Here is a 14,103-nt window from a genome sequence, read left to right as displayed (position 1 = left end):
CTTAGTACTTAACAACATCAACCCTCTTATTCGCTCCCATCGCATTGCCTTTGCCAAAATTGTCAAAATGATCAATCTTCCAAGTCTGTGTATTTGTCCCGGGTCTCAATCAATCAGGGGTTTGTAAAGCGTGCCAATTCGCTCATGAGGGTCTTTAGGCGCTGGAGGGGCTGCTGATCCGTCTGGGCGTGGAGGTTCAGTCGAAGAGCCAGGTCTTGAGATCCTTCCTGAATTGGGTCAGCGACAGGGAATGCCTTCGGTGGAGGGATATGGTGTTCCAGGTCTTGGCAGCGATGTAGGAGAAGGATCCTCCTCCGGTTCTGGTCTTATGAATCCATGGGATGGTGGCCAGGGCAAGTTGGGCAGAGTGGAGTTGTCTGGCGAGTACGTGTAATGAGAGGCAGTGGTTCAGATATACTGGTCCTCCGTCATGGAGAGCGGTGTAGGCATGTGTGAGGATCATGCTGACTGGGAGCCAGTGGGAGTTGTCTGAGGTGTTGAATGTTGTGGCTGTGGAGAGGAATGTCGAGGGCCAGTCTGGATGTCGCGTTTTGGATGTTCTGTAGTTTCCTGAGCTGTTTCTGGGTGATGCTGGCATAGAGTGTATTGCCATAGTCGAGTCTGTTGACGATGAATGCATGGGTGACAGTCTTCCTGGATTCTGTGGTGATCCATTTTAATGTTTTTCGGAGCAAGCAGAGCGTGTGGAAACAAGATGAGGATACAGCCTTGATCTGGCAGTTCATTGTGAGCGAGGAGTCCGGTATGATGCACAGGTTGCATGCATGGTCCGTGGGTGTGAGAGAGGTTCTCAGAGTGGGGGCCACCAGACTTTATCCCAGGCTGAGGGGGTGGGTCAAAGGATGAGTGCTTCGGTATTATCTGAGTTGAGCTTGAGGCAGCTATCGGTCATCAAGCTGGCCACAGCCTTAAGCCCGCTGTGGAAGTTGGTTCTGGCGGCTGTGGTTTCTTTGATGAGGGAGAGGATCAGCTTGGTGTCGGCGTTTGAGATTATGTTGAGTCCATGGTTTCTGACATTGACCACAAGGGGGGCCATGTAGATGTTGAAGAGGGTGGGGCTCAGACAGGAGCCCTGGGCCACTCCGCAGCTGATCTCTGTAGGTTCTGAGAGGAATAGAGGTAGGCTGACTCACTGTGTTCGTGCTGAGGTGTTGCCGTCTGTTTATATGGGCTGTGCGGTAGTGCTGACGAAGGTGATGTGTTCTTCGGTGGCCTTGTTCCAGCTTCAACGGGGCAGTGAGGGCGGTGGTAGACACTAGGAGTGGTGAAGGCGAAGTGCACGCAGTGGTGGCCGGTCCAGACAAGTTCGGTGATGTGACTGTAGGTGATGTTCCCGCTGGCGGTAAAAACGGGGTTGAGCGTGTGTCCAGCTGCATGGGTAGGTCGGTGACTAGCTGATTGAGTCTGATGTTGCCGATGTTCTCCAGAAAGGACATGGTGTTCTGGTCACTGCGGTTGTCCAGGTGGAAGTTGAGGTCGCCAAGTAGGATGTAGTCGGTGGATGCAAGAGCCTGGGGCACAATGTGGTCTACAATGGCGTCAGTGAAGGGCAGGCGGGGTTCGGGAGGCCTGTAGACGAGGGTGGTGTTGGGGTTGGTCTGGATCTGGAAATGAATCTGGTCCAGGTCCGAGAACTAGGGTCCGGGGCGCTCCAGGCACGGACGGGCGCAGACAGGCTTGCCTTTGGCGCACCGGCGACGCGACTGCCATTTTTTGTGGGGTGGGGGGGGACAGGACAGCTGGGAGTGAGAAACGCTGACAGCAGATAAAGGTCACTGAATGGGCCCAGGCCGCGGGGGCTCACAAGAGTGGCAAAAAGGAAAAAAGAAAGAAAAGTGTAAATCGGAAAAAACTGCAGAAAAAAGAATTAAAAGGCAGGAAAAACACAGAGAAAATCAGACAGAGGGCAGCCCAGCAGCTGAGCAGTGACACCTTCCCAATAGACCGGCAGGGATGGGCTTCGAACTCCTGACCCGCGGGTCAGTAGCAGCAACAGGGGCAGCAGCTACCTAGCGGAGACGCAGGAAAAGGGAGCAGTCCACTAGTAGGTCAGTGGGTCTCCTTATGTTCCTGCTCCAGATGGCCTTGGGTTTGACTGGGACTTCTCCACCTCCTAACTCAGGCCCACAATATCTTCTTTATCAGTTATCACACACTCCCCTAAAGCGTGGATACCTGTGGCAACATTAGCTAGAAACGCTCCAGGTTCTAATTCGTGGGAATTCAGAAGTTGTGTAATCTGTTTCCAGATAGTGTATCCACCAGAGAGAGCATTCCTGAAGGTAAGTAACTTTTCGTGTGCAGGCTGCCCTTGACGAGTCATTAGTGGCGTCTTCATTTTGAGGGCATGTAAGTCTAGCAAATGAGTTTTCTAGTAATAGACCATGTTGCAGCCAAGGACAAACTTTGTCCTAGTATAAGGAGCAGGGGTATTTATTCGGAGAGTCTCTTGGAGATGTTTTTTCTCTGATTCTTGATTGTGCATTTTCACCACTACCTTCGATGGAAAAGGTGATCTCCAATATTTGTTAACTCAAAGCTCATGCAATTCTTATAGCTCCAGGTTAGGTGTGTTGCTTGTATTACCCAGATCTTCTTAGTTATGCCCCTCTTTGACTTCTCTCAAAGGGAAGATTATCTGTTCCAGAATGGGGGAAAGTTGTTGCACTCGAAATCAAGTTTATTCCTTACTGCTTGTCGTATCCCACAGTCGGTGTCTGTTATTTTGTTTGTGCATCGAAGGTCGAAAACTTTATTCCAGCAGGTGGTCTGCAGTGGCGGCCTGCAGGGATCTGGGATGGTGAGGCGGGGGAATAAAATATCAAATTAAACTTGCCTCCTCGCGGTGTCCTCCTCGTCACGTCTCTTCCTCGTCCCTCGGAACAGGAAGCCCCCAGGCTCCCCAGCGTTGTGATTGTTCTGAGCGGTGTGGTTCGGTGCTCAGACGGGGACTGTGAGCCTGGGCATGTTCTTCACCAGGCTGTTATGAAGCCTGGGTGGTGAAGATGCTAAGTAAGCATGAATGTTTGACCGGTCCGAGATGGCCGGTCAAACATTCATGCACACTTAAGTAGTGAAAACCACTGCTCCCATCCCTTGCTCTGTCAGCATAACAGCCCCACCGCACCTGGCAAAGCTGCCACGCCCTCAATAGGTAAAAAATGAAATGATAATAACATCAAGTGATTCGTTTATTTTCCTTACACTGCTTAAAAGCAGTGGGGCGACGCTCGTCCGTATTAGCGGAGGAGCCACCACTGGTGGTCTGTCCTTGAAGCTCAAGTTCTGATCATTGTGTGGACCCATGGCAGGCTCGAAGTGTTCCGATTTTACAATTTGCTGCTTTTCTGGCAGACAAGGCTTTTAAAATTTGTACAGAGAAGGGCTTTTTAACCACTATTTTGGCTAAATGCTTTCATCCAAGCAAGACTCATTTAAACTACCATGTTTAGTTGCCAAGTTTCTTTGAGGACTTGCAAATATATTTTGACCAAGACAATTTTGTGCTTTGGTTAGAGAGTTTTAAGTTCACATTTTTCATTTTAATTAGTTCTCCATTCACACCACTACATCGAAAGTGTGTCTCTTGGAATGTGTCTCTATTGGCATGTGCCTCTATTAGTGGCTATCACTTCAGAAAGCACCATGCCGACCTCTCGCTAAACCACTCCAGAAGCAACACACCAATTCCACTGCCTACTCATCAACACGTGTTCCATTTGCAAGCATTCCACCGAATTATGGAACTTAATGGCAACCCTCGCATCCCAGATAGTCTTACTCACCAGGGCCTGGCTGAACCCCACATTCGCCCAGTGCACCACCATCCCCCATGGAACACCTCAACTTCAAGCTACACATTGGTGACAAGACAACCATCAGAGGCACCCTCGCATACCACCACCCTGCTCAACACCTGTATCACCACTGCAACATTTCCTGACACCTGGAAACAAGCTGAAGTCAGTCCACTACTCAGAAACCCTCCACAGACCCCACCGAACTCAAAAACTACCAGCGAATCTCCCTGCTCCCAGTCCCAGTGAAAGTACTGGGAAAGATCATCAACAAGCAACTCATGACACAACTTGAGCAGAATCAACAATACAGCGCCCCCCAATATGACTTCCGCAGCAATCATAGCACAGAGATAGCCCTTATTGCAGCCACCGACGACATCCGAAACCTCCTCAATAGAGGAGAAACATCAGCTGTGATCCCTCTCAACCTCTTGGCAGCCTTCAACACCATATCTCGCCACATGCTGATAGACTCCACCACATTGGCATCCAAGGGGGCGCAATCAGATGGACCCCCTCCTTCCTCACCGGAAGAACCCAGAGGATCCACCTCCCACTTCCAAACCCAATAATATCGCCCACAGTGTCTTCCAGGGCTCCTCCCACAGCCTCACGCTCTTCAACGCATATATGACTGCCCTTGGCCAACATCGTCAGATCCCACGGTCTTAACATAATTTCCAATGCAGATGACACGTAACTCATCCTCTCACTCACCGACCCCGCCACCAGCAGGACCAACTTCCACAGATGCATGATAAGCGTTGCTGACTGGATGAAGAACTGCCGCTATCAGCTGAACACCGACCAAGATGGAAGTTCTGATCTTCAGCAACACATGGAGCAACTCCTGGTGGGCATCAGACCTAGGACCCGCACCTACTCCCTCCGACCACACCAGGAACCTTAGAATCATCATTCACAACTAGCTCACCATGAAATTACAGATAAACGTCATCTCCCCCACCTGCTTTCTCACTCTTTGCATAAGATCTTCAAGTGTTTACCCCTGCACACAAGACACACCATGAAACAGGCTCTCCTCAGCTGCCAACTGAACTATGGCAATGCTCTCTACATAGGAATTGTCGCACACCTCCAACAGGGACTTATAACCATACAGGATGCCTCAGCCAGACTCATCCTCGATCTTCCCTGAAGAACCCACATCACATGCCACCTGAGGCAACTCCACTGAAGAGATGCCAGTGCAAGCTGCTGACCCTCACACACAAGGCTCTACACAACGAGGACCCACCTACATTAACCACCGCATGAACTTCTCCCAACCGTCGAAGACTATATTCCTCCTCCCTATCACTTGCCCACACTCCTGCATCCACCAAAGCAGAAGTGGAGGATGCTCCTTCTCACACATTGCAGCAAAGACTTGAAACAACCTCTCCACGCAACTCCCGGCCATCACCTCACTTACAGAATTCCGAAGGGCCCTCAAGACATGGCTATTCTAATGAGTCTCCGGGACCTGCAAGCGCATTGATACCCAATCAGGTGATCAGCTGCACTTTATAAATTTTTATTTTTTTATTGCATTTTAAATCACAAAAACAAAACACAAATAACGATGCAATGAAATAGAAATATACAAATGTAGATCACATAAACCAAAAGCAGATTTGAAACATAACTGTGGCAATACAGAGCATAGCTGCGAGCAGGGGGGAGGAAAAATGAAGCATGGATGATATTACAGCAAAGAAGAAAAAAAATTATGTTATATGGCAGACATTATGCAATTGTGAGCCTTGCAGAGAGAAAGACATACATCACAAAATTGTACTAAATTATCTGAAAGAATACTCTAAAGCATTAAACAAAGAAGAATGACAGCAATCGTGTTTTAGCCATCTAGCATATCTTCAGAGGTTTGTTGAGCAAGGCGATATTGGGCTAAACAGACCGTTAAAAAAGCGAAGTCATTCTTGCGGGGCAGCGGCATCCTTCTCAATCTAAAGGTGGGGTAAATCGTGGGGGCCATGCACCCAGCTGTATGCATGAGAGGCCTGCACAACCCTGTAATAAAGTTCAAGATCCGGGATACCTAGTCCCCCAGCTGTATACAGGAGCATAAGAGTATCCAAGGCGACTCTAGGGAACTTACCCGCCCACACGAGTTTGGTCATCAGAGGCCGGAGTTCACAAAACATATGCTGGGGCACCACTATAGGAATATTGACAAAAAGAAAGAGCAGGCGAGGGAGCACAACCATCTTCATTAATGAGACTCTACCAGCCAAGGGCAATGGAAGACTGATCCACTTGTCTATGTCGTCACCGAGCTTCTCAAACACTTTACCGTAATTAGCCTTAATAACCACATCCGCATCAGAGTGTACTTGAATGCCGAAATAACGCACCGGGTCAGAGGTTCATTGTAGTGGGAAGTCAAGCGGGAACTGCACTGTGGTTACAAGGCGGCCATCTTCAGGCCGGGCAAGCTCTGCCCCCGCACTTTATAAATCTTGATTGATTAATTGTCTGTCCTCCTCCTTCACTTCGTAAAACGTATTCCTTAGAGATACGACTGCTGCACGCTCCTTCCACCCTCCAATCCCATTTTGAATTGTATTCTTTATTTTTACTTGCTCCATCATTTTTTTACATCTTTAAGATTGTGTGGATGTCTCGACCAAAGTGTTAGTTGTGGTGTTGCCACAAAATGTCATTAGTTGACTTTCAGACATTGCCATCTGAAGCCAGTGATGAAGGATTGGTAAGAAAACATTATTTGGATCCTGTCAGCATCCTTGGAGGCAGTTCAAATGAGAAGCCTACGGTTAGAGTCATAGTTATCAGAATAAAACATTACCAAAGGTAATTTAACTTTTCTTTAACTGACATTGTGGACTTGTGCTGATTTAGTTGAAACTATATTGAATGGAGACCAAAATATTGCCAGCAGGCGTATTGGTTAAACAAATACACTGCAGATTTAGGATACACAGAGTTGAAAGAGTAGCTCAAATAATAAGTTAGAATTAATAATGTCACTCTTACCTTCTACCTGAACTGTTACTGTGTCTTTTTATAGGATACGCTAGCTTATGCCACAGCCTTGTTGAATGAAAAGGAGCAGTCTGGCAGCAGCAATGGATCAGAGAGCAGCCCTGCTAATGAGAACGGCGAGCGAAGTTTACAGCAGGTATTAATATAAGCCCAGTCTCCAGAAATCATGTACAACCGTGGTCATCAAATGTGTTTTGTGATTTATGTTTTTATTTTGTCATTTATGTTATCATTTTAAGTGACACTACCACTTTATTTGCTCTTTTTTGTCACTGTGTGCATTCTAGAAGAGCAGATGTACAACCCTGTGTTCCCTTTTAAAACTATGGAAAAAAATAATCTCTCAATTGTAGGAAGTCTGCTTTTCATGTAGTAATGCCAATGTAAGGGTGCACCATGCAAAAAGTAGACAACACTTATTGGTTTACAGGGCTTAAATTAATAATCCCAAGTGCTCTATTTGTGATTCTGTGGTGTAGCAGCTTAGGCTTTTGAGAGGGCAGTGTAATGCATTTGTTGTACACACAGTCAATAAATGAGAGACATACTAAAGAAAAAACTGGAGGCCAATTGAGGAAAATAACAGTTTTGTATATAATTTTTGACACCAAGATCATTGGAATCAGGAAAGTACTTTTAGAGTTATAGATTATTGTAATATTAGTAAAAATACAATCAAATAACAGTTTTGAAGTATGAGCTTCGAATGCAGTAATGTTATCCTATGAGAGAAATGTAGGAGAGTAGGGTCTGCTTCCTATGGTCACCCCCACTTTTTGCTTTGCTTTACTGGTTTTTGATTTAGATATGGCTGTGGGCCTGCTGATCGGACCCACAGCACAGATGCACTCTCTCTAAATGTACACCATGTACTCTAGGTACATCCACAATTGGGAATTGGTTCACCTTGTCAGCCCTGTAGACGTGTACCCTAGGTACTCAGGGCATAGGTGTAACCAAGGCCTACCAGGGGCTGCAGCATGTGTTATGCCACCCCTGGCTGGCCACTCAAATAGACGCAACTGGCTGATCACTCAGCTGGGGCAAGGTCGTGTAATCTCCCCTTGCTTAGGTATAGTATTCCTATACCTAACTATATATAGACACATAGTAACCTATAAGTCACTCCTATGGCAGGCCTTAACAATCCTGGAGGCAGAGTGCTTGGTTATGTGTGAGATGGTGCTCTAGCATGAGCTGAGCCTGTCTACAGCTTTCGGAACCATTTGCTTATAGCTGGTCTATGATATCGCCATACCATATACTTTTAAGTGCATTATAATCCTCGCGGTTAATGCTAACTTTGGTTTGGCTTTATCCAAACATGTCGTGTAAGGTGTCATACGCTTTGGAATACTACCCCCTCACCAATTCTGGCGACGGGGTAGCATTCCACCCTTCTAGAGGGAGAAGACATGTTGTTGCGGACTATCCCGGTTTAAGTTAACCAGAGCCCCGGCGTCACAAAATGGACGCTGCTGCCACCGACACAAGTCTGACCTCCTGCTGCTGGGAGTAATTCCAATCACTGAGGTTTGAAAAATAGGTTTCCTGCCTGGGGAGGTGCAAGACTCACCCCAGACAGGACTTTGTGTATTGGGACAGGGAGGGCTGAATAGAATGAGACACTGCCTGGAGCACACTAGGTACTCCATGCACACCCCAGTTCAAACCGGTTGCTGGGGCACTCCAGCCCCAGCTCTGGCGCGAAACTGGACAAAGGAGAGGGGTGTAACCACTCCCCTTCCTGGTCCCACCCACAGGAGGGACCTAGTCAGTAATCCAGCCCCTTTTAGTTGTATAAAGGTAGGAGCTGAGTCCTGAGACCTTAGATTTGATCCTGACTGAAACTTGAAACGAAACTCTGGACATTCGACATTCTGCTGAAGACTGAAGAATCTCCCTTGTGGCCAAGGAGGGACCACCCTGGGCAACCAGGCACCATCCAGCAAATCAACGGCTTGCTTTGTCGACGTTCCCGCCGGAACCTGAGCACAGAGCCTGACAAGACCCAGACTTCCAGACCTTTCTGACCCTCTCTTCACGACTGCAGCGTAGCTGGGATCCTTGGAGGCGACGAGACACGTGGGACCGGACATCTTGGAAAAACTGCAACTTGCTACCCGTGCAGCTCCTGAGGTACCCTCAAAGCTGTGCACTAGGGATTGAGAAACCCCGATCCCGAGCTCCATTTGCTACGAAGATCAGCCCCCCACACTCCACGAGTTCTGCGTGAGGCCCTTCTGCTTTTGTTCTGCTCAACGCGTTGTCCAGTTGCTGGCCCGTTGGCTAGTAGCCCCTGTGACGACAATCCTTTTGAACCACATCGCTGGTCTGGTTGCTCCAGACTGACACTTGCTTCCCTGCAAAGGTGAAGCACCTCAGACCTTGTTGAGACAGAAAGTTGGTGGTAGTGTTCTCCTGCACAGGAGAAACGTCCGCACATGTAATAACAGATCTCAAAAAACAATAATATACGTGACTTATGTAGACTTCTCATAACAATTTGGCCAATTCGCACAAGGTGCTCGAAAAAACCTGATATACACTCACCACCAAGAGTGTTATTAAGCACACATGGTGCATACAATACCAACAAGAAAACAGGCCGAATCAGCACACCAAATAATGTTAATCACACCGTCAGCTCTAGGTAGTCCTAGATCTCCATTGGAGAACAATAGAATCCCACCCCATGTGACAGGGGTTTCGGAGTCCAGTTAGAACGATGTCACTTTATTGTAAGTTTCAACGGATTCAGAGATCCAAGCCAAGTAATGTTCTTCAAATTCTTTATTAAAAGTTCATGAATAAATACGACTTCTCAGCTCACACCGCCAACACGTGTTTCGTCTCTTTCTGAGACTTTTTCAAGGCAGAAAATGTATGATTGTCTTGCACTAGTGTCTAGCTGGTCAGCCCCTCCATTCAGTATCCAATCGATGAGTCCAACAAGACCTGATGGCGATGATATGGTAACCACACAGTGTCCCTCTGATAAGTAGTTCCGTACCAGGCAATATTGCCAAAATAGTGTGGCTCCACCGCGTATAACACAGTAACAAATTGAAGTTGGGGTGCCCAAACTATGGTGCAACCAGTGGACATCCCCCTTGTAATGTAATCTCTTGCCGTTTGGGTGAAAGTGACCCAAGACCCTGATAAGTCTCGACGTGGAAACGTGTGTTCCACACCCAGCACAGCAGCCGTCTATCGTCGAGACTTGTCAGGGTCTTGGGTCACTTTCACCCAAACGGCAAGAGATTACATTACAAGGGGGATGTCCACTGGTTGCACCATAGTATGAATACAACTGTATGCTACAGCTTCGCCTATATTATTGGAGGGCACCCCAACTTCAATTTGTTATTGTGTTATACGCGGTGGAGCCACACTATTTTGGCAATATTGCCTGGTACGGGACTACTTATCAGAGGGACACTGTGTGGTTACCATATCAACGTTGGACTCATCGATTGGATACTGAACGGATGGGCGGACCAGCTAGACACTAGTGCAAGACCATCATACATTTTCTGCCTTGAAAAAGTCTCAGAAAGAGACGAAACACGTGTCGGCGGTGTGAGCTGAGAAGTCGTATTTATTCATGAACTTTTAATAAAGAATTTGAAGAATATTCCTTGGCTTGGATCTCTGAATCCGTTGAAACTTACAATAAAGGGACATTGTTCTAACTTGACTCCGAAACCCATGTCACATGGGGTGGGATTCTATTGTTCTCCAATGGAGATCTAGGACTACCTAGAGCTGACGGTGTGATTAACATTATTTTTTGTGCTGATTCGGCCTGTTTTCTTGTTTGGCACCTCAGACCTTGTTGGTCTGCACCAGAAGCCTTTGTTTTTACCTGCGTGGGTTGCCTTTGCCAAGGCTTGTTGACTCCAATCTGGAAGTCGACCCCTCCATCTGCGAGATCCTTCACGGGACAGTCCGTCTCCAGCACCTGGTCATCGTCGACGCCTCCTGGTCCACGTGGCTGCCAAGGCAAGCTTCAAGACAGCACCTGATTGCTCCTCGACGTCGTCTGGTTCCTTCCTGGTTCCACCCGGTCCCACCCGGTCCCTGGCTAGTGACCCAGACTCTGTCCCCTCTGCTTTCAGGTCCTCTTTATCCTCGATCCACCCGGACATCTTCCTCCTGGTCGCCTGCAGCATCTTTTCTTCAGGTCTCCATAGGACTCAACGAAGAAACCCGACACATCTTCACACCTATGCACCAACCGTCTGTGGGTGAGGTAACGCAAGTACTTCGGTGCTCCCATGGGGTATTGACTATCCAAGTGTCTAAGTCTCTAGTTGTTTCCTCCTAGCTAAACAAGAAGTGTCCTAAATCCTTCTAAATCTAACTTCTAAGTTCCCATTGACTTTGCATTGAATCCCACGTGTGTGTAAAGACACTGCACACGCCTGTGGGCCTCCTACTTCTAAACTATTGTGATGACAGTGTAGCCCCAGCGATTCCCTAGGCCTTTCCTTTTCTCGTGACGTGGTACTTATACCACTTTCTTGATATATGGTTTGCTTCGCCCCTGGGGCCTAACCGTAAATTGTGCAACTTAACGTATAATAACTGAGTGTCTTGTTATGTGCTTTGGCCTCTGACCTCATAAAGAGTTCAGAGGAGTGTGTTAGAAATAAATACATATATATTTGATATATATCCTGTGTGGTGTCCTTTCATTTGATATTCAAGGGGTTGCATATGGTAAAACAGCTGGCTTTACACGCCCTCTAGAGTCTTTTAACCTAAGACTGTTCTGTCCACGCTACCACTAGGATAGCTGGTCTATAAGGTTGACTTACAACCATCACCATGAGGGTTGTTTGGACTGGTGAAAGGTGATCACTAGAATAATGATCATCATATACCAGGCCAACTTCTCACAAGAAACATTCACTGCATAGAAATACTTCAAAACGGTTTACAGGGTTCTTCTCCTGGACTTAAGGTGTTTAGGTGCCAAGGTTCAAGAAACCACCAGCAGTTCAGTTTTTCTTGCCCTGGTGAATCCGGGTGCAGAGGTGCTCGGGGTGATGGTAGCCTCAAGCGGTATGCGGTAAAGTCCATGGAGATGTCCCTGCAGAACGAAAGGCTGCAAGTGGGGACCATCTGGCAGAACCCAAAAGGGGGATTCAGCTCTTGAGGGTTTCTGGAGCAGGAACACACAGTCTGATTACGTGGACCTGGGCTGGGTGGTTCGAGTGCAGAGGTGTTGTGTCCGGTGGGTCACTCAAGTTAGAGGCTCTCACTTGGTTTCAGTGCCCTGGAGAGGGAAAGAAGACGAGACTGCAAGGCCACTCAATGATTGCCTTGGAGATCCTGAAGTCAGTTTTGGCTTTAGACTTCCTAGTTTCACCAAAAACTTAATTTTGAGACCCTTCTTGGAGTGTCCACTTAAGGTTGCCCATCTTAGGAGTGTACCTAGCCTGAAAATGCAACATGCTTGCTGACTAGCTAATTTTCTTGCCTGCTCTGGTGCCAAATGGGCCGCAAAGTAGGGGGTGGCATTCTCCAGGTCTTGAGGAATCTGGGGTCTCAAATCAAAGGTGGCAGAGACTGAAGTCTTTGACCTTGTTATGCTAATTCACTAAACATCCTACTGGAGGAGGTGTGATCACCTTTCTCCGGAGTGGGTATTTTTTCTGACCTCTGAGAGCGTCTGCTCTCCCTATCTGAAAGAAACAGGTTAGTGTTAGATTTCTTACCTTAGAATATCCCCAGGTATCAGGCTGGATCCGGAAAGTTTTCGTCAGCAGTACCTCTGCGTGTCGGTAGGCGTTGTCTGCTGCTTTGCGTCCGTCTTCGGCTTCGTGATCGCCAGCATGACGTTGTCTGAGGACTTAGACGCCACCCTCACGCGCTGACGTCAGTTCTTCTTTTTTCCCGCGCCAGCAAGCGCAGATCCGGGAAGAGCAGTACTCTAATCAATTTTTTACTAAGTTGTTTGATCTCTTTTTATCACTTTTAGAGTCGACTCTGACTCGCGGTGCCATTAGGGATGCCTGGTTTTAACCCCTTCTATGCTGATGACGGCCCCTGGCCATCATGCATCACGGTGCTCGTGTGCTGATGACGGCTGGGGGCCGTCATGAACTCACCCACTCAATAAAAGTGCCGCACAGGTGCAGAATCGTGGCCGCGCCCATGGGGTTAAACCTTGCGAGGCCTGTCACCGCCTGATGTCGGTAACCGACCCCCACCGTCGGTGCCTTTACTGCCTCGGGGGCCGACCATGATGACAAGTCGTGCCCCGACTACCGAGCCTTGACCTCGAAGGCTAGACAGGAGCGGTCCCGTAAGCTGTTTGAGATCCAGCAGTCTGCTCCGCACCGCTCGAGGTCCTGGTCGAGGAGGAAGTCGAGGGACCGGTCGTGGAACCCCAGTCATCGCCGCTCGTCGAGCCACCACCACTCGTCGGGCTCCAAGTCCTCCGGAAAGTCAAGGCATTCGAAAAAGAAGTTGAAGAAGCGTCATCTCTCTTTCGCCTTCCCCTGGACACTTCGCCTGACACTAGATTCATCTCTCCTCCCTCCGTAGCTTCATAGGAGGTAGCTGCTTATAGCGTGGTGTTCAACAGGGCAGCCAAGACCTTGGCTCTTGAGCTCCCTGTCGCGGCCGTGAGGACCAACCATCTCACTGAGGTGCCCAATCCGCAGGCAAGCTCCTTGGAGTCTCTACTGCCGTTTAACGAAGCCCTCACTGACGTTCTGATGGGCACCTGGTCCAAGCCCTCTACAGGCCTCCCTGTGGATCGGAATGTGGCCAGACGCCACCGCCTGGCTCCTGGCGACCCCTTTTTTCTGTCCGTTTACCCCACCCCCAAGAGCCTGGTGATCCAGGCCTCTACGTCCCAGACCGCATTTCCGACCGCTCCTCCGGATCGGGAATCCAAAAGGTATGATCAGTTTGGGAACAAACTGTTCTCCTCTCTGAGTTTGGGCCTGCGGTCTGTCAACACCGCCTGCCTTTTGGGCCGTTACACCCACTCTCTGTGGGATACGGTTGCGGGCGTGCTGCCTCAGTGTCCGGAGGAGGCCCAGACACGGCTCGCCCATGCCCTGGCAGAAGGTACTCGATTCGATGTGGACTTGAAACCGCGGATTCACTGGGCAGGGCGATTTCCACGACGGTGGCAATTCGTCGCCACGCCTGGCTGAGGTCTGCCAACTTCTCGGGGGATGTCCATACCAGGCTCATGGACATGCCCTTCGATGGCCATCGCCTCTTTGGCGTC

General features: G+C 48.6%; 1 protein-coding gene across 3 annotated transcripts in view; it reads left to right on the top strand.

Annotated features, from left to right (window-relative positions):
* Positions 1-14,103, top strand: part of USP24 (ubiquitin specific peptidase 24) — a 1,909,144-nt gene that overhangs the window by 1,877,487 nt on the left and 17,554 nt on the right. For all 3 annotated transcript variants that reach the window (XM_086952711.1, XM_086952716.1, XM_086952707.1), the window contains exon 66: positions 6,874-6,984. In XM_086952711.1, coding sequence (XP_086808837.1) covers positions 6,874-6,984 — 111 coding nt within the window. The remainder of the gene's footprint in view (positions 1-6,873; positions 6,985-14,103) is intronic.

This window comes from Lissotriton vulgaris, chromosome 1_1 (genome assembly GCF_964263255.1).
Source record: "Lissotriton vulgaris chromosome 1_1, aLisVul1.2, whole genome shotgun sequence".
NCBI classification, from domain to species: Eukaryota; Metazoa; Chordata; class Amphibia; order Caudata; family Salamandridae; genus Lissotriton; species Lissotriton vulgaris.
Note: the sequence above shows the minus strand (reverse complement) of the source record. Positions and strands in the feature narration are given on the sequence as shown.